The 23,806-nt window shown below is 44.5% G+C and overlaps 1 protein-coding gene and 1 long non-coding RNA gene across 10 annotated transcripts in view; one reads left to right on the forward strand and one right to left on the reverse strand.

Moving 5' to 3' along the window:
* The window catches only part of EBF1 (EBF transcription factor 1), a 381,864-nt gene extending 359,109 nt beyond the window's left edge, over positions 1-22,755 (forward strand). For 5 of the 9 annotated variants that reach the window (XM_045792005.2, XM_045792006.2, XM_045792007.2 and 2 more), the window contains exons 12-16: positions 7,788-7,853; positions 8,840-9,017; positions 9,607-9,786; positions 13,520-13,714; positions 22,429-22,755. In XM_045792005.2, coding sequence (XP_045647961.1) covers positions 7,788-7,853; positions 8,840-9,017; positions 9,607-9,786; positions 13,520-13,714; positions 22,429-22,460 — 651 coding nt within the window. In that variant the 3' untranslated portion in view covers positions 22,461-22,755. Of the gene's footprint in view, positions 1-7,787; positions 7,854-8,839; positions 9,018-9,606; positions 9,787-13,519; positions 13,715-14,035; positions 14,937-22,428 lie in introns of those variants that run through there. The other 4 variants (XM_087867822.1, XM_087867825.1, XM_087867824.1 and 1 more) reach the window with 3 other exon arrangements.
* Positions 16,076-22,430, reverse strand: LOC123788546 (uncharacterized). The gene is made up of 2 exons (XR_015726849.1): positions 18,810-22,430; positions 16,076-17,596 (listed from the first exon to the last, which is right to left on the reverse strand). It is a non-coding gene; the product is annotated as an uncharacterized LOC123788546 (long non-coding RNA).
* Positions 22,756-23,806: the final 1,051 nt, after the last annotated feature.

The following is a 23,806-nucleotide window of genomic DNA, read 5'->3' on the forward strand; positions in this document are numbered from 1 at the left end:
AAGTTCAGCTCTGTACCTCCAAGCAGGTCATATTCACAAGGGTGCAGACACCATTTTTCACTGTATTTGTGGCGGGAAGCACCCCAGGCTCCCATTCACCAATTACCATGACACCATTTAGAAGAGAATGCCAGGAGACCAAAAAGAGGGGGGAAAGCCATTGTCATAACTCTTCTCAGGAATACCTGGTTTCACAATTTATACTTAACTGCTGACACTTGAAAAGTCGAACATTTTGGTAAAATGAATCAAGCTGTAATGTTTCTTTTATGAGATCCCCTTGCAGGAAAGGGAGGTTTGGCACCTTGCGGAGACCAAGCTTAGTTATCCATCATAGTAGTCAGCTGTCCTAGCCAGCTTCTCAGAGGTCACGCGATCGAACCGACAGCTCTTACAACTATATTATTGCTTACGGAACAGGAATTGGGGCACCAGATAAAAATTACCTGGTCTAATAGGCAGCGAACAATTTTCACTCAATAAAATTATAAGCCAAATCATTCATTTCATAACACTCTGGCTAATTTATTTGTTGACCTTTTATTATCCATAGCTCTTCAGTGGTATTAACTGCAACTCAGACAAAATCTCTTGTTCATTTCACTTCCATTGATTTTTTTTTCCATTGAGGCAATAACGGCTGCTTGAAAACAGCCTTTTTCTTTCCACTGTAAAAGTCAATCATGTAAGTTAGTATGTCTTACGTTGATAGAGCTGCCTTAGCTTACAACCTACTTTAATTTCATGTGATTCAGAAGTCTTCTGTACCATGTTTGCAACAAAGGCACAGCTTTCTGGTGTGCCTCTAGCCACATGGCATGATGGTACATAATAATATGCTTGAGAAGGAAGAGGGCTCTCGTCCCATCCGAACATAAAATCAACTTAAAATTAGAGAAGGTGCCAAACTCCCCCCACATTTTCTTTAGACTGGACTAGAATGCCTTCGGTGCCTTTTGTATTAATAGCAGTAGAGCCTTTCCGATTATTTAATTCCTTTGTTCTGGAAATTTCTGCAAATTTTAATTGTGGCTGGACTTTTATTTTTCTTTAAAGACTATGGGCAATGAGTATGTGCTAGAACGTTCGGTAAGCTTCAGCTGAAGCTTCTTATATAATAAAATACTACGAAGTCTTTAGAATGCAAGGCTGTAAAATATAATTGTTACACATTTGGCATTTTATGCCTCCCTAGAAATAACCACTTGCTACCTACACCTCATCTCTGCTCCTCCTTTCCATTTCAATTTACTCTAAAGTGGTCCTTAGCCATAATGAGAATGCCCCTTTCAACAGAAACATGTTTAATTATATCCATGCTAAATGTAAGTGACTCTTCTCAGTCATAGGGCTTCTGAGTAAAGAGTGCTTAAAGTGTGACACGAAAGGTTTCTAATGATCTGCGGTCAGCTCTCTTTCGAGAAGTTCATATTACCAGAAAAATGAAAAATTTGAGGAATGTCTCAGAGGATCGGAAACTAAACAGTGCTCAAGTATTATTTTGGTTTGTTTTACTCCTTCCCTCCCTGCCCTCATTATATGATTTTTTAGAATGCAAAGTCTGCCATTGTGGAATTTTCCATTTGGCTGAATAAACACGAAGGACGTTGGGATATAAAACTACCCCGCACAGAAATCACCTCTCAGTACAACTAGTATTTATTGTTTTGTACATCGAGCTCTGCGGGGAATGGGCTGCAAGAAACTTCCAATCAGTTTTTCAGCTTTGGGGCGTTCCGATCAGCCGTGTCACCCAGACTTTCAGAAGGAAGCAGGGAAGGAGCTAGACTTAGAGGCTAGTGAGCTGGGTATACTGTCCAAAATCTGGACCTTTTGGTAAACCCTGGAGTGAGGAGACAAATGAAATTCATGCTGATTCCATTGATAGATGTTTATCGCCCATAACCCGGAGTGATTGTGCCACTCTACTCCATTTTATATTGCTGATATTTGGGCCCATTGCATCTTGAATCCCCTGATAATGCAAAGCAGATTGGTGACAAACGGGTGTCAGGCAAATGTGCAATGACAGAAAGGGATTGTGCTGCTTTCTCAGGAACCACCCAAGTCAACTTGACTTTGTAGTTTAGATTCCATTTTCTTCTACATCCTGCAAAACATTTCCCACTTGAGGGAGCATAAAGCCAAGCCCAGATTATCCTCTCAAATTGCTGAAGTACCCCTGGGCCTTAATTTTATGAGGGGGTCCCCAGAGTCTTCAAAATCTGATTCAGAAATTTGGAATTAATGTTGTGTTGGTAAATGGGTATCCGTCCGGCTTTATGAGTTGGTACATGTGCTCTGAATGAAGGAAAGTTCAGGCCATATCTCCTGCTCATCAGTGTTTGAATTACTCAGAACGTTGAATTGGGTTTATACACGGACGCCATATTGGACAGTTAGACAACCTTCCGTGTCACCCTAGAAGGCTAGATGTGGCCAGTGAATATGAGCTTATTGCCTACATAATTGAAGGAAGACACTGAAGAGAAGATTCACATGGAAGGGGAATAATGCCCAGAGATTTTATTGTCATGAACCCAAAGGAAAGGTGAATTAGCCGTATCTGCATATCAGACATTATATGCCTGGTTCCCAAGACTGTGCAAATACCTAAGTATTTCTAAGGGTCTAAGAGTACAGTTAATAAAAGGCTGATGTACATCAAGACCAACCTCATGTTGCTAGCAGCCTATAACTTGAGATAATGTCTGTACCCAACATGATACATTATATTAATCACAAAATTAAAATGTAAGCACAAGCCAGCAGGAGTAAAAGAGCAAATTCATAAAAGAAAAAAAAAAGTGGCATAAAAAACCCCCACAGTGATGATGACTTGACCTTGGGGAATTTATATACTGGATTAAAAGGTCTGGAGCCAAATGGAACTCCAAATTTAAGTCTTCTGCTTTTATAAACCAGGCCAAATATATGCCTTTTGTCATTTCATCATATAAATCAAGCATGTGCTTTTAAAAATCAGAAACTATCTTAGAATAAACTTTTCAACAGGAATTTCTCAAGGCCGATGGTCTGCTGGACATTGTGCTAGGGGCTTAGAGAAGGTGATCAGATATTCATGGCCTCATAGGGCCTACAGTCTAGTTGTGGAGAGTGAAGACTGACATAGTTAAAATCAGAGCATAATGACCCCACAGCATCCACTGCTATGCTGTGCTGGCTGGAAGAGTCAGCACTCTTTTGCAGAGGGATGAGGGAGATTAGAAGCTGTGGTGAAGGTGGAATTCCTTCTGCTAGAAGAGTGTAATTCTCAAGAGCGCGGGCTGTGGTGCCTAACTCCTGAGATGGAATCCCTGCTCGGCCAGTCGTCAGTTGGGTGGACTCGGGGAAAGTGGGCTGACCTCTCTGAGTCTTAGTTTCCTCATCTGCCAAATGGTGGTATGAACAGCACCTCAAGAGGCTGTCTGTGAAGACTGGATGGGTTCATGTTCCACTTTCAATAAACGGCAGTTATTTTTATCATTAACTGAACAACCAACACCACCTTCATTCCCAGCTTTGGAGGATGAGAAGGCATTGTAAATGCGCACAGACTGAAGCCAGCATTCCAAATAAAGAAAAGGTGAAAGGAGTGAAGGTCTGGAGATGAGAAAGAGCCAACAGTTTTGCTTCTAGGCTAGGGAAGACTAGCTAGACCAGAATAGAGAGCAGTTCTTCAGATGTGTAGGGAGAGGAGATTGGATAAAGAGGGTAGAACCAGATGATGGGGAGAATCTTTTGTAAGCCCCTTAGAACGCTGTACCTTAATTCTGGGAGGATAATGTGCTTTGAAAAGTGCTGGAGAGCGATGTCAGTTTGTTGACTACTGGGGCAACTAGAAGCTCAAAAATTATTTGCTAACTGTTGGGTTGCAACATAGGAAGTAAAGATGAATCTTCCTTCTGTATTTGTAGTCCATTCAGCATCTTTATTATAAAGGCTCTGAAACATAAGTAAAAAGACTGTAACAATTATGCTTGAACTATTTCTTGGAGTTGGGTTTCCCCAGTGTTTCTGTAAATTTTAAATAGCTTATCCCCTTTTTTCTTTGCAGAACCCCATTCACATTATCATCAACCAATGGTCATAACAGAACAGGGGAAACCAGGTTTTAACTGTGAGAGAAAATAGATCAGTGAAAGTTATTGTTTTTAAGGAGTAAACATTTTTTGTTTCTTTAAGAGAGGAGATCCAAGGCCATGAAGAGAAAAATAGTCTGACTAAGGATGTAGATTGGAAAACAAGCATTAGCTCTATAAGGAGACTCTGGGGCTTTTCAATAGTTAGGATACCAGTATTTGTCTTCTTTATTCCCTACTGGGATTTTTTTTTTAATCCAAGGATAGGATTAATTATCTTAGAAGAATCTAATCTCTACCTTCATCTTTTAAACTGCAAGCGGGGAGATGTTTTAAACATTATGAAAAGAAGAGAAAATCTCTCCTGACAAATAAATGCCTTGAAAAATTAGATATTAGTACTAGTCAAGTGCTCTTTCTTTTCAGAAATATTAAAATTGCATATTAGAATGGAAGGATCCTTATACTATACTCCCTCCTAATGCCACAAAAAATAAGACTTTAGGAACAATTTCAGAGACAAAAGATTATATGAAACATCCAGTTCTTCCCCTTATGGGAAATTTCTTTCTTTCTTTCTTTCTTTTTTTTAACATCCCAGGCTCAATCATTTCCTAATGTGAAATTACAGATTTTTCAAATTACCATATAAAACTGCGAAAAAATTACACTTGTGACCACAGAAGAGATAGCATACACTATCAATTTGATTTTAAAAGGCATACATCTTTTATACTACCTGTCATTTTTATAATGCCTTTTACAAATTTAATCAATACATTTTAACATTCTATATACTTTAAGTGCAATATACAATAAATATTCAAGTTTCATCTTAAACATGCTTTAGCCTTTAAATTGTTAAAACTGCAGTGCCCTTTCAATCTACTTACATAATGTCATAAAATATACATTTCAAGGTAAATGAAGTCAGCTACTTCAATTTAGTCCCTCAAACTGGTAGTAAATGAGAGGTTAACACTATGGTGCCAAACCCATTATTGAGTAAATTTAGCACCTTGGACAGCTCTGTAAAATCTTTATTGCTTTCCTGACCTGCTCGTCATGTTCTGTCTGTGTGTTCAGTGGCTCTCAGCTCTGATTGAAAGGCAATATATTAGATCCCCAACACAAACACGCTTGGGGGCTAGTTCACTGGGAGCGTAATGACATGGAGGTGAGAGCAATTTTCTGGTCACCAAAATCCAAGCACCTTGCAGGTCCGTTGCACTAACTCATAGAGGACCCAGAAATTTCCTTTCTCCTTCCCATTTGCAGAAATAACTAATAGAAGCTGAATCACACTGGCAAAGCTGAACCAAATGTGGGCTGTCCCTTAAATCCCAAAGTCGATACTGCAGTGAAGGACATTTTAAAATGGGCAAGATATCCTTTAAGGAAATCACTTTCAGGACAAAAAAGTCCAGGTTCACTCTCCACAAGACCCCTGGTCTGAAGTGATGCTGGGCTAATGACGCACCTATGGCCATGTACCTAGTGGGAAAGCGCCACCAGCCCCTTGGATAGAAGAAGGATATAACTTTATGAAGCAAGATTTACATGTTTCATTTTCAAAGGATTAAATGGTGATTAGAGCTCTGGGTATTGAATAAGCAGAAAAAGAAACAGTTGGATTGTGTCGTTGGAAACTTTATCATCAAAAATATATGAGAGTGAAATGTATAGCATACACTGGTAGTTGGAATTTTTTCAGGTTTATGAAAACTTCAAAGGTCTTGGAGTTTATTTTGACCTTCCCTCCTCCCTGGTTCTGTGAAATTAATTAAAATAAACACTGATCAGAGTCCTCCATGATAGTGTTCCAAGACTGAAATTCACAAGTGCAGTTTCCAACTGCACCTCATCTCGCTTTTGACAAATAGGAGACTTGCTTTTTTCCTAAAATGAAAAAGAAAGAAAAATACCTTCTCTGCCAAACCCAAACACTGGTATAAATATTTATTTGGAGAAATAAGTGAACGTAAGCCCAGAGAAGTCAAATCTTAGTAAATAAACTAACTTGATCCTATTTTGTTTTAATCTTTCCTAAGAGCCAGATAAAGCCATGAGATTTTAGTGAAAGCAGCACAGGCCGAATTCAATATGGGGATAGGGTTTAGTGTGGCCATACCATGGTAAATTATTAACTGCTGTGGTCAGACAATACTGCAAACAAAAAGTGGCAAATTATCTTGTAGCTTGCTTTAAAAAAAATAAAGAAATTATTTCAGATGTATTGATTCAAACTCCATTGATTATGTAATGCTTTTCACTCCTTATATGAAAAATAACTGAACTGTTTTATAAATGGGGTCTAGCAGCTTAAGGCAAGCATAAATGTTTATTGAGAACAGAAAACCCCTCTATCTCATTTTTGAATTTAGGACATTATATATGTCATAAGTAGTTACTGCAGTATGACAACTATTTTATCTTATATTATAGAAAATTTAAAATTGAAAAATGCTAATATGTATCTAAAAGCTTGTCATTTCAAGAGTTGTTCAAGGATTTTTGAAGAGGCTATGGTGACAGCAAAATGAATGTAATTATATCCCTATTTTCTGATCAGCGTCTAGAGTATATGAAAATCGAACACTGCTGCTTCTCCATGCAGAAATCTATTGTGTAAAATATTTAAAGTTAAACTTCTTTTTGAAACTTTACCCACAGCAAAAAAAAATTGTAAACATATCTTCTTGCAAATCACCTCTGATAATCATGCCACGCCTTTATGTTTGCTTCTCTGATAAGCCTCCATTTTACAAGCTTAACTTGGCTCTTCCTCTTCCAGAATAAATGAATCTGCAGACAATTAGGGTAGAATGAAGAGGGAACGACTTCTTTTGGTTGAAGAAAAAAATTACCACCACACACACTTTTGTAGAGTATGCTATTTATTAGAAATAAACATACAAGCTAAATATGGAAGCCCACCTAAATGAAAAGAGGGAGGCATTTTTTTTTCTTCAATTGAAATGAAAAGGAGAGCATATATCTAGGATGAGAATGAATGAGCAAATGGGGAAAATGACAAACAATACTGAAATAGCAAAGAAACGCTATAAAAGAAACAGACTCTGCCAGTCATGAAAATTGGTGCAGAGGGAGCTTCTGGGGGCAGGAGAATCCTTTTGTAAGAGCCTCTGACAAACAGTGCATTGCCTCAGAAATGTGGGTTTACTCCATCACTCCCTTATATCCTGGCTTTGCCACACAAGGGAGATAAACAAAAGAAGTTTAATGCTACATGCTTCTAGTAGCCAAAGATTGATTGGAAATCCCTCGAAAATGACCTGTCTGATAAGGTCATGGTTCCTGGAATAAGCAATTAAGTACTAAATAAACACATCTTAGGGATTCATAACATGCACTGAATGACATCGATTGTAGTAATCTAGTAAAGGACCTCGCAATTGTATTCAGCAATAAACATATGAGTGCTTTACCGCGCCTGTGGCAGACTATCGAGTGATGGATTTTATCTTGCAGTACCAATGATGCTCACCTTTTGACTCAATTAAGTGTGTATGTGAACAGGGATAAATTGGTGATTTAACACCATTCTGGGGTTCCCCGAGCTACTGCCTTTCAAGCAATGCGTTAGCGAAGTATGGCCAGAGGGAACTGGAACGTGATCTTGTGAAAAGATAACAACTGGCCGTCACGTCACTCGGAGGACTGCATCTGCTTTTCTCTTGACAGGAAGTCATCCTCAAAAGGGCCGCGGATCTGGTGGAGGCGCTGTATGGGATGCCACACAACAACCAGGTGAGCCGTGCCGGGGCTCGAACCTGTGCGGGCCTCCACGTTCAGCCGAAGAGCGCGGACTCCTCATTGTGTCGAGAAAGGGTGAAAAACATGAAATCCACTTGCATGGGTTCAGTGTCATCCGGACACAACGTGCCAGGCTATTCCGTTCTTCTCTCTTATTTTGTAAATCTTTTATTACCTTTTCTACGGAATCATTTGCCTTACGAGAAGAGGTACTCCATTTAAAACGAATCTTCCTGGGAATGTGCTTCCTAATTGAGGAAGAGAGTTACTGATGTTTTATTTTATTCCTTTCAGGTTTTCAAGCAAATTTAGGAGGAAAAGGGGGGTTTAATTTCTTCTCCTAAAATGCGTAATAAGGTCTGAATATAATTGTCTGCTTCTATTCACAGAGCAACTCCATGTATATCATTCAGATTGCTCTGGAAACTAGGGGTCTGAGCAATCAGTCACTCCTTTTTTGTGTGTCACTTGAATCAGTGTCCAGGGGACACAGTTCCCCTAATACTCAGGGACACAGGGAGTCACCTACAACCTGCCCTTAACTTTAGCAGGGGTGATGAGCTGTGTGGGTGTGTGTGTGTGTGTGTGTGTGTGTGTGTCTGTGACACCAGAGTTCCTGTGTGCTACTGGTGGCGAAGGGAAACCCCATGGAGCTGTCACACGCAGTGAGGTAGTATGGAGGGATGGCTAAGACAATGGCCCTTCAAAGTCAGACAAACCAGGTTATGCAGCCCAGCTCTGTCCTTAAATAGGCAAGTGAGCTCTTCACGCCTCTCTGCGCCGCAGTTCCCCCATTTGTGATATGGGCCCGATGATGATGAGACTTGTCCCGGGCTGGCTGAGAGGTTGCGGGAGTGAACGCAGTTAAACCACTGAAAGCCCTGAGCGCCACGCCTGGCACATAATAATCCCTGGAAAAGACGGTGTTCCTGGCAGTGCGACGAGGGCTAGCTGAAGGAGATGCTCCTTTTACTCCGCAGGAAATTATTCTGAAGAGAGCCGCTGACATCGCAGAGGCCCTGTACAGCGTCCCGCGCAACCACAGCCAGCTCCCGGCCCTCACGAACACCTCGGTCCACGCGGGCATGATGGGCGTGAACTCCTTCAGCGGACAGCTGGCTGTCAATGTCTCCGAGGCGTCGCAGGCCACCAACCAGGGTCAGGAGCCTGCTCTCCTCGCTCCCCCTCTCCCTGCCCCTTCTTCACGCCCCCACCCCCGCCCCCACCGCAGACCCCACCATTTATTTGGCAGGAAACAGTTTTTATTTAAAAACATCTTTTTCCCCCAAAAGGGGGGCCTCCTAGTCTGTGTGTATCCGATACCGCTGTAGAATTCGGGCGATAGCCGCGGCGAGTGGCGGCGCGCCGTCGGAGGCTAGAAAGCTCGCCCTCAGCCATCTCTCCGTTTGACTTTTCACCATAAACCGTGAATGACAGATCGCCGAGAGGCTTGGAATTAAAGTTCTGAGGGGCCAAAGCACATCATCCTCGCCCAGGGAATAGGAACCTGTTAACTCCAGGGTACATCTCTTAGATTGGGATTTATTTCTGCTCCAAAATGATAATTTATAGGCCCTGCATCGCCACTTCTCACGGCCCCGCCAAGTATTTACGATCTAAGAAACGTGTGTGTTGCTCGCTTCCCATTTTAATCACGGAGCGAGCGCCACCACCCCACGCGCATGAATCACCCCGGCCCTTCCCGAGCCCCTCCACCCTCACCCCCGGTTTTGCGCCCACCCCTCAGGTTTCACCCGCAACTCAAGCAGCGTGTCACCACACGGGTACGTGCCGAGCACCACCCCGCAGCAGACCAACTACAATTCCGTGAGCACGAGCATGAACGGCTACGGCACGGCCGCCATGTCCAATCTGGGCGGCTCCCCAACTTTCCTCAACGGCTCAGCTGCCAACTCGCCCTACGCCAGTAAGTAGACATGCGCGCCCTGCGGTGCCGCAGGCTGTGCTCCGGGCGCTGGGCGTCGTGCACCCAGGCCGCGCGAGGACAGGCGCCCTTGGTCCCCCGCAGACATCTCTGCCCTCCCTCGCTCACCTTCCTCGGCCCCAAGTCTCTCTGGTTGTCAGAGCTTTGCTAAAAGCCAGAGCAGCAGGGGGATGTCATCAGCAGAACCCAAGCTTCGAGTCCAGCGGAGATGGGTTTGACACCTGCTCCTGCCAGTGACCGACTGGCGGCCCTGTGCAAGTTCTCTCCTCTCCAAGCCTCAGTTTGCTCATCTGTAAAATGGGGAGGGAATGAACACCCACCCCATACAGTCGTTGTGAGACTTTGAGAAAATAATGCATGTCATGAGCTTGTTCTGATGCGGGGCCCACAAGAGGCACAGTCAGGAAATCGAAATCATCACGATGACGGAGGGATCGGAAGAGGGGCTGCTAGTGCAGCATGGGCACCGGGCTGACACTTAACATCTCTCCCTTTAGGAATAAGGACTCCTTTGGTTTTGTTTGTTTCTTTAATGCCCGGAACTTTTCCCCCTTTGTGCTTGATGTGTATTAGAAAACAAACAACAGCAACGACAAAAAACAACAACAGAAATATTTTTCCCCAAAATCTGGCAAGATGAAAAAAACACACATACACAAGAATTTTTATTTATTTATTTATTTATTTATTTATTTATTTATTTATTTATTTATTTATTTTGCCTAGTCCTTGCCTTAAAGAAGTTTAGCTTCAAGAGTTTTGGTACACCATTTAGATTGCATCTAAAGAACCTCAGGGAACTGGCATCTTTACATATAAAATGTCCTGGTTGTGTCTTTACAATCTCTCCATCTGCTCTGAGGATCTGTACAGAGATAACCAGGTTTATCTTGGACAGTGTGGGTAACTCTTCTGTTTTGTGAAACAAGGCCGCACTCTTAGACGTTTGTGGAATGATAGAAGATGTGTTGTTAAATGAAATAATACTCATGATTTTTTTAAAAAAGAGTCTTAGCTAAAAAAACCTAAAAACCGTGCTATCTCTAATGGTGGAAATGTGCTGTGTTCTAATCCTTTGAAAGAGGAAAGATCATTCTTGGCCTTTGAGAGAGGTTATTTCTGAAAGGAATACTTAGGGCCTTTTATTTTCTTGGTGAATTTTTATGCTCAGTGTGGGCTAAATTTTATATTTCCACTTTATCTGTTCGGAATCAGCAGCTTTTTGAATGTTTAAAATTCCCCCAAATAATCTGCATACATTATGTCTGCCGCTTGAGTCAGTGGGACCAGTTTCAGGATTTCGATCCATCGAAAGATTGTTTTTCATAGATCTATCATTTCAGTGTTCTCCCATCTACTCAATCAGAAAATGTTTCAATCATGACCTGAAAATTAAAAGGTGGCATTCTTAATTAAATCAATAAACTAATTGCTATATGGTAGCAATTCAATTTAGGGGCTTGGATTGCTGTCTTCCCAAGTCCGTGCAGACACCCAGCAACTTCAGCCTGAGATTGCATCTGTCAGACTGTGAAACTTCCAACATTTAATTTCCATTAATTGATTTCCTCAGTGCTCACAAATATAGTATTAAATTCTCAAATAGGCTCTCAGATGGGACGGTTTTATCTGCATAAATGCAAATAAAACAATAAACACAAAGCCCAGCTGATTTGAATTTTTGCCTCCATAATATTTAATTATTCATAAACCACTCATGTTGAAAAATTCCAAACAGAATAAAAAATAAAATAAGACATTGCACTGGTGAACACACTTTGTGGTGTGGAGGCTGATAACTAATAATGTTATAACAAATGGAGCTGCTCGGCCATATTTCACCCTTTCCTCTGTTAACCACTCCCTCAAACTCCCCACCTCTAAATACACATAATGATCGCATTTGCCAACGAGATTAATTGCCTTCCTCAGTGAACCAGCAGGATTTCACGTCTACGAATATTTAAAAATCAAACCTCCAGTGCAGGAGTTTTGCAATTTAAATGGGTGTTATTATTGAGCGTATTTTCACATTTACAAATCCTAAGAGATGTATAAAAATGCTGGCCTCATTAAAAGAAAAAGTACAGTGTAGAACGTGTTTGTGGAAACTCTGAGGCTGCGGCCGGTGTTCTGCTCCGTCAAGCATTCAGTGCCTTTGGATTGGGTAGAGCCGAGGGCTGATTCCAAGGGGTCACTTCCCCCTGATGGCGGTTGCTGCCTAGACCCATTTGATTCCCACGTCCCTCCTTCTGCAGCCTGTAGGCCAAGGGAAGCAATCTAGATTGCGGTGGGCTCATGGGAAGGGGGCCTTTCCCCCTGGGGATCTGTTTCTTTCGCACGGGGCGTGGAGTGGAAAGGACGCTGGATCTGGGTTTGGTTCCTGGCTTCACCGCGTTCCGGCTCTGGCCCTTGGGCATGTCACTAAACTGTTTCCTGAGTCTCAGCTTGACTGGTTTGCTCAGGTGTAAAAAGGCTGTGACTTAAGGTTGCTTTGACAGTGACATAAGCCGAAAAAGACATGAAGATTCTTGTGAATGATAAAGCAATATGTAATGTTTATTACATCATGGGGAAAATAACACAGTAGGAGGAAGTACTTAGAATTTGAATTAAATGCCTGAAAATCACTGGCACGATTCATACTTTTCCCCAGGAGACGGAGGACATAGAAGGTGAGTGTATGAAAATACTGGTCTAGAGTGGGGAGGACTCACCGTGTGCAAAATCTCTGTCTCCTGACGTAACTGTGAGATGATTAGCAACTAACGAGCTATGCATGGCCGGGCTGCAAGGCCCGTGGTCAGTGGAGAACGTGCATCCACCAAACTCATGTCTCCAAGCAGCTAGGTTTTCTCCCTCCATGAATTGCCAAAATTCTCCCATCACTGATAAGCCCCATCCCCACTACCACTCCACTGTATTTACACAAAGCTCCTATCCTGCTGCTTATTAATTCACAAGCATTCATGCACAGCTCCATGGGGGAGAGAAAGAATTTGGAACTTTGACTTGTAGTTCTGCATTACCCACAGATATTGCCTCTGGTAGTCCATTTATCCACGTGGCCTCCTACCTGTATCTATGTGTGTGAAGCACTCAGGCATGGTCATATCTTTACGGAGCTCGTAGCTTCACGGGGAGAACAGGGACACCTACACACCACTGTCTGTCAGGGCTTCAAGTTGGAATCCTGGCACTGCCTTCAACCTACCCTTCTTCCTCCCACCTCTCATTCCATCGCTGACCACACTGTCTCGGGCTGGCTTCTTCCTGCGTCTTATATTCCCAGCCCCTTTGCTAGAACCTTAGTTTAGGCCCCACCTGGTATGCTTCCCTTGACACCTCCCCCAGGAAGCCTTCCTTGGTTTTCTTCCCTCCCTCTGCAGAGCTGGCCATGCTCACCTTTGTCATTATGTGCTACCCTATCCCTTATAAGAGCACTTTTGTTTCATGGCCTGGGATGCCCCAGTGCCTAGCACACTGCCCGGCACATAGTAGGCCCACAAGAAACACATAAAAGATCACCACCACCAACAGGTAGCCCGTGCCAAGCACCAAGTGATAAAAGCAGAGAATATCCCAAGAGTTCAGGGAAGGCTTGTGCTGGAAGGGCGGCCTGAGCAGGGTGGCGGGGTGAAGGGCAGAGCTGAGCTGCCTCATCTCAGCATGCCAGGAGAGGCGCTGATTTTCCCTTTCCCATTGCCCCACCCAGTCGTGCCATCCAGCCCCACCATGGCCTCCTCCACAAGCCTCCCCTCCAACTGCAGCAGCTCCTCGGGCATCTTCTCCTTCTCACCAGCCAACATGGTCTCAGCCGTGAAACAGAAGAGTGCTTTTGCGCCAGTCGTCAGACCCCAGACCTCCCCGCCTCCCACCTGCACCAGCACCAATGGGAACAGCCTGCAAGGTAAGCCCCATCCAGGCCAACAGGATGCCCTGACTTCACCCTCCCAGGGCCTGAAGCAGATGCGTCACTGGTGCAAGGGATCAGCCTTGGCCTGGCCCGCTTCTCTCTGCCCTCCTTTTGTTTCTTCCTTTGTGTTCACTCTCCTTGGCCCTGGCCCCCGGCCCCACACATCCCTTCTCTTCTGGAGTTGCCTGAGCTGTCCTCTTTCCAACTCCAGCAATTCTGCTCAGGCCCGGGATTTGCTTCAGAATACTATTTCCACTTACTAATATCATCATTTCTCTTTTCTCCTCTTTCATTCCCTGTGGTCGTCATAATCAGACCAGTCTTTTGTGGACTCTAGCAAGTTCTCCACTGCAGGGTCTCTCCCGGGACTGGCCTTCTCCTGAAGTAGGTCACTCAACCTTCCCTTCCTGTTGCCTGTGTCAGAGTGAACGTGTGTGGGGCTGATCATGGGGAGTGGATGAGCCATGGCCTGACCAGAGCCCTGAGGTTAGAGCATTGTCAACCAAAGGCCCAGACTGACTGCTGGGAACCAGAAACCCCAAATTGTTACTAGAGTATTCTGGCTCATATTAAAATGGTTCCATTTTGTGGTCCCCATCATGGAGTATGGAAAATAAGAGTCACCAAGAATTGAGGTGACCTCTCAACTCATTGAGGAAAAAGAACCCTACCCTTTTAAAACGGGGCCGCCACATGTCACGTTTTTCTCATGTGCTGGCAGTGTTGACCTGCACGAACTCATTCACCCCTCACAGAAGGATTGTGTGCTGGGCCTTCGAAGCCCCTACTTTACAGATGAGAAAACTCAAGGTTAGGGAGGTCATGAAATTGTTCGACTTCCGGCAGTCCTGTGCAGCAGAAGCTGGCTTCAAACTCAGTCTCCAAAATTCTTCTCCTCTTTCCATCTCCCAAGCACTGTATCACTCAGAGGGGGCAAAAAGGATGCACCCAGGATTCCTAAGGTAGCTGCCAGGGAAGTAAGATCAATAAAATAATCAGCTCCCATTTATTTAGCCCTGAACCGTGTGTCAGGCGCTGTGCTCAGCACTGAGCATGTTTTATCTTATTTAATCCTCACAACTACCTGGTGAAATATGAGGATATTATGGTGTCCGTTGTCCTGATGATAAAGCTGAAGCTTAAGGAGAGTAAATACCCGCCCGTAGGCCTAGCCCGTAAATGGTGGAGATGAATGTAAACCCCACAGGGTCTGTGCCCCTAACCCCTAGCCCCCGCAGCTCCCCACAGTGCCTTTCCTCAGTGGTCGCCATGCCACCTTCACTGACGGAGGTCGGCCACGGGGGGCGGGCGGGCTCAGGAGGGTGGCGTACCTCTCTGGCATCTCTCAGCCCTGTCTCCTCTGTACGTGTATATATTGTACTGTATGTTACGTATATGTATAGTATTTGTGTTATTTCTACAGAGTACACGGGGACTCTGTACGGGATGCTTTACCTGATACAATCTTCTATGGATTCTTCCAAAGACCCTATGAAATCAGTACTATTCCCTTTACAGAGGCCCAGTTTGCTCAAGGTCACACAGCTAGTTCTGATGGAGCCAAAATTAAACCCAAACTGTGTGATTCCAGAACCTGAGCTCCTAATCACTCTGACTTTCTGACTTTCTGACTCCAGACAGGCTCTGCTAAACATGCTTCAGAAACCTGCTGGCAAATGTGGCCAGCGCAGCCCAAGTCATGCCCCGAATAACACGCTCATGGCCTCCCTTGAACAGCATTGGCAAAGCCCTCTGAAAGGGCAGAGGAAAATAATCTGAACTACGTTTCGGGCACCATTACTCACAGTGGGTCATGCCCACCTCCACACAGGGGAGCCACCCATTCACACACATCTGAGTCTGTTTCAGCTGAAAATAATGCTTTGTCACCCTCGGTACCCCTCCGGCTGGCAGACTAAGGCTATAATGCTTAGGTGAATATGACTTACAGTGGGTTTCAATGAGGATAAAACCTGTGGAAACAGAAATCTGCCATTCCTGAGCTGCCTATCACAACCCTCACTGAAACATAAACTTGATATCAAAATAAGGTAGAATGGGGTTTGTGATCAGCAGCTGAGAGGCGGTACTTGGGAAGCAGAGGCCTGCAGCTCTTCGGAGGTCAGCAGCTGGATCCCTGGCCCACGGCGACTTAGCGGACAGCCCTTCTGCAAGGCCCAGTGTCTCTGCCAGCGTGTGCCCCAAGGAGGGAGCAGGAAGGGACAGAACACAGGGACTCAGCCCAGACCATAGAATGTCCCTAGATTTAGGGAACATCCGGTGGGGGGTGGAGGGGGGTGTGCGCGCGCACGTGCAGGTGCTCGTAAGTAATAATGAAGCCGCTTCAAGACAGGGACTCATACAAAATTTGTTTACTTGTCATCTGGGGCATTTCTAACCCAAGTCTGCACAGGTTCCAGAAGTACAGAGGCTGATCCCCCTGTTCTGATTAGCAGCCGGATCGCCTCCTCTCCACCACATTTCTCACACGCAGCTGCACACTGGGGGGGTTCAAGGTGAAATTCAGGGACACGCTTTGTGCTGGATTTGCTATTGTGGACGACATCGCCCTTGCCTCCTGTTTGAGCACGTGTCCAGGAGATTCTTCCTGATGGTTTTTGTTTTTCCAGTACCGTCATGTACCAAACGGCTCTTGAGGGCTGGCCTGGGAGGAGGAATGAGTAGAGAAATTAGAGTAGAGAAATTAAAGTCGAATCCACTGACACCATGTTCCTTGAAGCTGCCCTGTCTATCTTGCCGCCACTCCATGCCCAAGCACCGCCCTCCCCAGGCGGGGCCCATACACCTGGGATTGCACCTTGGCCCTCCGAGCACCACCCCTGCTGTAAGGTGCACCCACCATTGCTTCCAGGGAGCTCCTGCCTAAGGCCTTGGGGTGTCCCCTGGAGAAAGGGACATTGAAACAGTGGGATCCGAGACCTGTAACTAAAGAATGACCTCATCGTTAGTTTTCCGAACTCTGCTTGTCTACAGAGAAAGGACGTAGGCAGGTTATAGAATGGCGGGGAGTGGGGAGAGCCTCTGAGGTTACCTTCCTCCTTCTCCTTCTCATTGTTACAGTGATTTCTTTGGGACCCACCTAGTTCAGAACTGTGATCATTAAGACAGGGCAAGTGATAAAGGAAGAGTTGGTTAAGCAAGTGGACTGTATAAATAAGATCAGAGGTGACACGTTTAGGCTGTTTGCAGGTTTTAAAGGCCTGTGTACCCCTACCTGCCGCTCTACTAATTGGACAACCGTCCGGGACTTTTAGCCAGCTCCTTAAAGGCCTTTCCCCAGGAGCCCCGTCTTGGCCTCCTCTGGTGACTGCGTGCATGTTTATTCCCCAGTGAACAGGCACTGCAGTCTCACGTGATGGTGATGACAATGGTCACAGCTACTGCCATGGGAGGGCTTGTTCCCAGCCGGGCTTCTGCATTATCTCGTTCCCAGCCGCCCTTGGTGTAGGCTGCTTGTTGTCCCCATTCTACAGATGCAGAAACCGAGCCTTAGAGCCAAGATGGCTCATCCAGAGTTACACAGCTGGCAAACTGGGAGAGCCTGGGGTGAAAACCCTAGTGGACCGAGACTGTCGTGAAGTGTGCTCTATGGTCAAACTGTCGTGAAGCCGCTGGGTTAGGCCCAGGTGGACTACAAAACCCTGGCCTTACAATCGCTCCCTGTATGAAAGGAAACACAACACCACAGTAAGGCAGACAGGTCTGTCTGGGAGAGGCTGGGCACCCACCTGTGGAAGTTCAGAGGAGGGAAAGGTCAGGGAGAATTCAGAACAACCTCATGGGGAAAGCTGCCGCTGAGCCGGACCTCGGATGAAGGCCAAGGAGGGTCAGGCGGAGGGAGACGGGGAGGGGCATCTGAAGCAGAGGATTAAAGATAACTGGAGCCAAAGAGTAACGTGCAGTAACCAGCAAGCCGCTGGCATCCTGGGGCATGGAGGCCGAGCAGTGGGGTGAGGTTGAACAAGGAAGTCCTTACATGGAAGCCATACATTCCATTCTTTTTTTTTATTGATCAAATACTATTATTTAATATATAGCCTATATTAAAACTTCATCTGCTGTCCCACTAGATTCTTTCCATATACTTTATAATTCACAGCTTCTCCTGTGGTCCCAACTGGCTTTCTCTCCCAGGTAGATAAAGCCTTGGACAAATTACCATATGTCTGAGAAATTTTTTTTAGGATAAAGCAACTCTTATCTCAGCACTCTGAAGTCTCACAAGATATGCTGTTAAAAAATATTTTAAATTTTGTGGTCAAACAAATCTAGAAAATGGTGCTTATTGAATCCCAGTCCTGGAGAGCCACAGTGCACCTGAGTTCATTAAAGGCTCTGAGACAGACATCCTGCAGTTAAACAAAAAAAGAGCATTCATTTAGTTCTCTAAATTTATTTGCCCAGAGAACTCTTTTCTGAATGTTAAGACCAATTAACATCCCATGAAAAACTTTAGAAAATGTGGCTGTATTCTTTTTTTTTTAAAGATTTTATTTATTTGACAGAGGCAGCCAGCGAGAGAGGGAACACAAGAAGGGGGAGTGGGAGAGGAAGAAGCAGGCTTCCAGCAGAGGAGCCTGATGTGGGGCTCGATCCCATAATGCCCTGAGCCGAAGGCAGACGCCCAACGACTGCGCCATGCAGGCGCCCCATGTATTTTGGATTTAAAGAGAAAATGCAGAGGCATCTTCTTCCATTCCCATCTAGGTTAAGTCATTGATAAATCCTGATCCCGACTCCCCAGGTGTGTCTATTTTCATAGGTCAAAGACTTGAGTGACCCACTCTGCTCAGCCATTGTCCTGGAGACGTCCTCTCCCTTCTCCAAAGGCTTATGCCCCCTAGAGCATGGATTCTATGCAATTTCAGGCCTCAGAGGGCTTCATTAATCAAGACAGAGGCAGCCCCAAGGAGGCTGTCAGCACGCCATTGGACCTCCCTGCAGTGTAGTGATTTTAAACCCTAACCATGTCCTGGACAGTCCCTGCAATGAAAAATTAAAAACAAAAGACCAGAGTGATGTCACAGAAATTGTACCTACATGGTGATTTTTTTTTTTCTTTTCTCACCTTGTTGAAGTTCAGGCCGGTGGCCCCACCCGACTCTAGATACCGTGTAGTTCGCCAGCAACCTTGTGGAATCGCCTTTCGCTCTGTGCACGTGCTCCGTCTGTGGAAGATCTGCCCCCCCAACCCGTTCTGTTCCCGATTAGCGCATAATTCTTACCCATATGGTGGTTCGAGGAAGACCACATTCCACCCTCTCACTCCAAACTCTCCCAGCCCTGCAAAACTTTTCGTTTTGTCTTTGTTCTTATCAGAATGTGAAAATCATAAGGCAAAATGCATGGCCTTTCAAACCAATAGTTCTCTGACCTTCTGTCCGAGAAAGTGGTCACCCAGCTGCCTGGGAAAATGGCAGAACCACCCCGGTCTTATGATGTCTTGTGGTGTTTGGCACGTGTTGCTCTCTGAGAGTGCTGTGTCCTCATGGAAATCTTCACGGCCCCCACTTGGGCAAGTCCGTGTGCCAGCGGCGTTTTTGGAACATTCCAAGCCTCAAACACCCATCCCTCTCACCCACATAACTAGTCTTGAGGATTGCAGCACAGATACAAGAAAAACAGCTCCTAACAACCCAGGAGTTTCCCTGCGATCACGCAGTGGGGTTACTTTATAAAAAGGCCTCTTTAGAGGTATAGCAACTCAGAGGCTGCAAGCAGAGATCTTTTCCTAAAATTTATTTATCAGTGAGAGCTCTGCGTTGGGAGTTTAGGAAGTCACAGATGAGACCTAAGGAGCTGTGACCCTGATATTATATGCAGAGTTCAGGGTATCTTACACCCTGAGATTCCACAGTTTCCATTAGACTCTAAGAGAAGTCTGAGGGCCAACAAAGGCAAGGGAGGAGAGCGTGAGCACGCCAAAGCCACCGCCCTGGGTGCCCTCAGATATGTCTGTCAGCTTGTTTTTAATTTTAACTATTTGCTCAGATATATAAACTAGGCTCTTTCGTATTTTAAAAAATTCACATTTCCATCTTCTCTTCCAAGAATTCAGAAGATCTGGTGATTGTGAGCAGGCACTTCCGTGCAGCCGCTCTGGGGGTCCCCCTCTAAAGAAGGCCGGCCATGCCCTTGGCAGAGTCCCCTCTATCCCTATTAGTGCACCTTGCTCACTTAGGGTCCCAGTGCGGGCGCTCAGGGCGGTGGAGTCTCTGACCCTATATTCCAGATCCAGCAGCACTGTGAGCTACGGACTCAGTTAGCTTGGCTTTATAGCTTTTAATGCGGCCCTAGTGGAGGTTTAATCTAATTAATCTAGCACATTATGCAGGTACAAAACACTGCTAGATTTTTTTTCTTTTCCTGGCCATCCAGATTTAAACAAACAAATAAAAAAAACCCTGATGTTTTCAGGGCCCAATTCATACATGTTGACTGGTCCCACTGACCAAATTAGCAGGAAGCTTGTCAGCTCTCTGCCTTGCACGCTATCGACGCTGCCTGAGCCGCCTGGCTGCTCGATGGGGGCTGCCCTTTAACGCCAGGCGCACAACGTGGGTTCTGGTGGAGGGCAAAGCTTGGACTTGGCGCTCTTGCCAGAGGTTTAGAACTCCCACAGAACGGCCTGTCTTTAATAAGGGTGCCTGGACCCACCTGCAGCCTAGATGAAAGATCCGTAGGGAGGCAGAGCCATGCCGAGCTGTCACAGTGCAGAGCCCCCCTACCTCTTGCCTTTGGAGCCACAGCATCTTGAATTCTCACGTTAAGGCTTGGGTTAAAAATCTGAGCTCCCCATTTCCGTCAGATCTAGGGCTCGCTTGAATCTTAGGGGGACTGCTTTTCCAACTGATCCCGAATCTTTGGGGGTTTAAGTTGGTCTGCATTTGGCAAGAGACGCTTCCTGTTTCTAAGAAAAATGGCTTATGAGGGCTTACGAAAAAGACTCCAGGAGCTTTTGGACTGCAAAACGGCTCTTGCAAAACAACATTTGGATGATTTACGTGGACATGAATCAGAAACATGTGGATTAAATTTCCCTGTGAATACAGATGGGTTTAAAAATTAACGGAAAAAGTGTTTGGCAAAATACATTTTTTAATTGAATTTAAAATGTTGGGGGTTGGGGGAGGGGAAACAGGAGGGGTTCGGGGGCTGCAGGGCTCAGAGCCTCACCTGGCCTCCCTGTGTCTGCAGCAGAATTTGAGGTAGCTGGGGTTCTCTGAAAAACAGGCACATTCTTCCGGACATGAGAGTTGGGACACGAAGAGGGCCACTTCCTAGTATCAGTCATCATTGACAAGAACATCAATTTAAATTTAGAATTGCCAATGAGAAGAAAGCCATGACTTTCTCTCTCTTCTTTGGAAGCAAAGATGGCTGCCTCTTGCTTCTAATGGACGCGTAGCTCTTCCCTCAACATATTTCCAAGTTGTCATACTGTTTTAACTTTCTTACAGACATCCCTCCATTCTTCACGCTCATCATGTGAAGTATGCTGTATGAGTGGGTGCCTATTTGATATAAGAGGAAACATAGCCCAGAGAAGTCAAACCATTAGCACGAGGTCACACAGCTAGTTTAGCAGCAGAAGGGATGCATTAAAAGTAATGGCAGTAACCTCTATGAGGTCTTTACTAGGAGCTGACTCTGGGCCAAGCACTTCACATATGTTATTTTATTTAAATCTCCAACAACCCTAAAAATATCGCTGCCCTTACAAATACCCTTAACTGCATTTTCTAGCTGAGGAGGCAGGGGTTCAAGGAAACAAGTAACTACTTTGGGGGGATAGGGGGCGGGGGGCAGCCTACTCAGAAAGCAGGAAAGCCAGAGGTGGAAGGCTGACCTATCGGATTCCCTGATTTTCGAAATATCACTGTGTGCGGCCTCCTAACTCAGAACACTTTGAAAGATTTTTTGATTACCCCAGGATCTTACCCCAGCTTTCCTAGGCTATAATTTTCTAGGAACGTGGTCAGACCATTCCAGAACCTTGAATGAAATGGTAGTATAGGAGACACCCTGCAGTTTCATGCAAACCTGCATGAAACTTCCCCGCTTCCTCCATGCTTTCTCCCAGCCTCATTGCCCTGGGAGCAAGGCCTGCAGTGGCTGGCACTTCCTTCTCCTGGGCACGAGGACTGAAATGAAGGCCTTCAGCTTGCTGCTTTAGTACCCCGTCTTCGTGCACACACAGAGCACAGGGCCAAGGGGTTTTTGTAGAATTTGCTGGCAGTTGGGATGAACCAGGTTTTTGGGTTTTTTTTTTTTTTTTTTTTTTACTTTTTTTTTTATATTATGGAAGTAAAGGGGAGGGGGGAAAAGAGTGACAAATTGAAAATTATCACTATTTTGCAAGGTTTGGAGCCGCAACTTTCCCGGCGGTATTCAAACTATGCAACTTTCCAGTTACGTTTCAAAATTGAAATCAGATTTGGAGGATGTTTAGCCTCTTCCCCTGTTGAAGACACATACACAGGCTGATACATTACCATTCTTAATAAAGTACATGTATATTTTATAACAAAAACTCCTTCCAGGGAAAATGAGAGCACATTGGTGACTAATATTCAACCAACATAGTGGTGTGTGGGTGTTTTTTCCCATCTTTTTTTTTTTTTTTTTCTTTCCTCGGTGAGAAGCTTGGATGCAAAACCATTGACTTTCGTCTTCTCTTTCCACAGCGATATCTGGCATGATTGTTCCTCCCATGTGAAAGAATTGCCTTGAAGAATTTTATTAATGAAGAGGTTGGATTCTGCTACAGAGAGTAATCTGATACAAGTCCCCGAGTGGAACTTTTAACTCAGGCCTTTTTAAGAGGAATCACAATAACTGCAGATTTTTAAACAAACAATATCACCGACCTTGCAGATACTGAAATTGGAAGGGGTCTGCTAGTGCAGAGTGTTGGTTAGAAGTTGTACCTCCCAAGTATTTGGGGGATATATTTATTCTGTGTTGATAAAAGCAAATCCACTTTTTCTTTTTCTTTCTTTTTTTTTTTTTAAGCTTAACTCTGCCATCATTTGTCTTTTATAAACCGTAAAGCTGTATACAAGGGACACTATAAATAAGACTCCATGTTTTAATTTATGATGTTTTTAAAGCTGTGTAAAGGGAGAATGAAGTGGTGATATTTACAAAAAAGTCAAAAAAGAAAAAAAAGAAAAGAAAAAAAAAAAGCTTGTATGGGACAGAATAGGAATGCCAGTTAGATTTTTTAGAAAACTAAGGGTCGGCTTTTGCGCCTTAAAGCATATCAAATGGTAGTTAGCTCAGACAGTGCATTTTCAATATCTAACTTAATATGCCATCCCTTAGCAGTGCAAGCTTATTTATCTCTTTTGTATTGTTGTCTTAAGTAACTGTGTAAATACATGCAGCCTGGAAAGTTAAAAAGTGATGTAAGTTATCACATTTTTCCCTTCTCAAAAATCCAGTGCCTCTAGACGAATTGTTAAAACTGCATATTTAAACCTGATATCATTCTCTCTTTCACTTGTGTCAACTTCTTCTGAAGCCGATGGCCTCTCGAGAGCTTGATGGCACACATACTGTGTGAGAATCTCCTATGAGACTTCATGGAACAGGGTCCAGGCACAGAATTCCACATTATGCCCACCAGTTATCAAGCCAAAATCCCACTTTCGCGCCGCCATTTGCAAGTTTAAAGTTTACTCATCCTAAACGCTGACTTCATACCAATCCTCCAAAAACTGACAAAAGCAACATGGCAGGTATTTCAGATTTCCCATTTGAGATAACGCGCCTCTATGGGTGACCCTTACCGTTTGTAACATAATAGATTAGAGCGACAGGTTAAGTGCTTTGGAATTAAGAGTAAAAGGAAAACTGGGAGAAAGGAGAAGAAGGTTGAGAGCTCCAAAACATAGTTTTCTGTTCTATGGAATTTTTGCTCTCATCATCTGGGAAGTGTTCTTAAAAGTCAGAATAAATAGCAAAGACGCAGCAAAGCTCTGAGGATGCATTTGCCTGATATTTTTTCCTTTGCTGTTGTGTTTTTGTATGTAGTTATAAATACTGTAGATTTTTTGTGAT

This window comes from Ursus americanus, chromosome 15 (genome assembly GCF_024610735.1).
Source record: "Ursus americanus isolate L20-20 chromosome 15, mUrsAme1.1.p, whole genome shotgun sequence".
NCBI classification, from domain to species: domain Eukaryota; kingdom Metazoa; phylum Chordata; class Mammalia; order Carnivora; family Ursidae; genus Ursus; species Ursus americanus.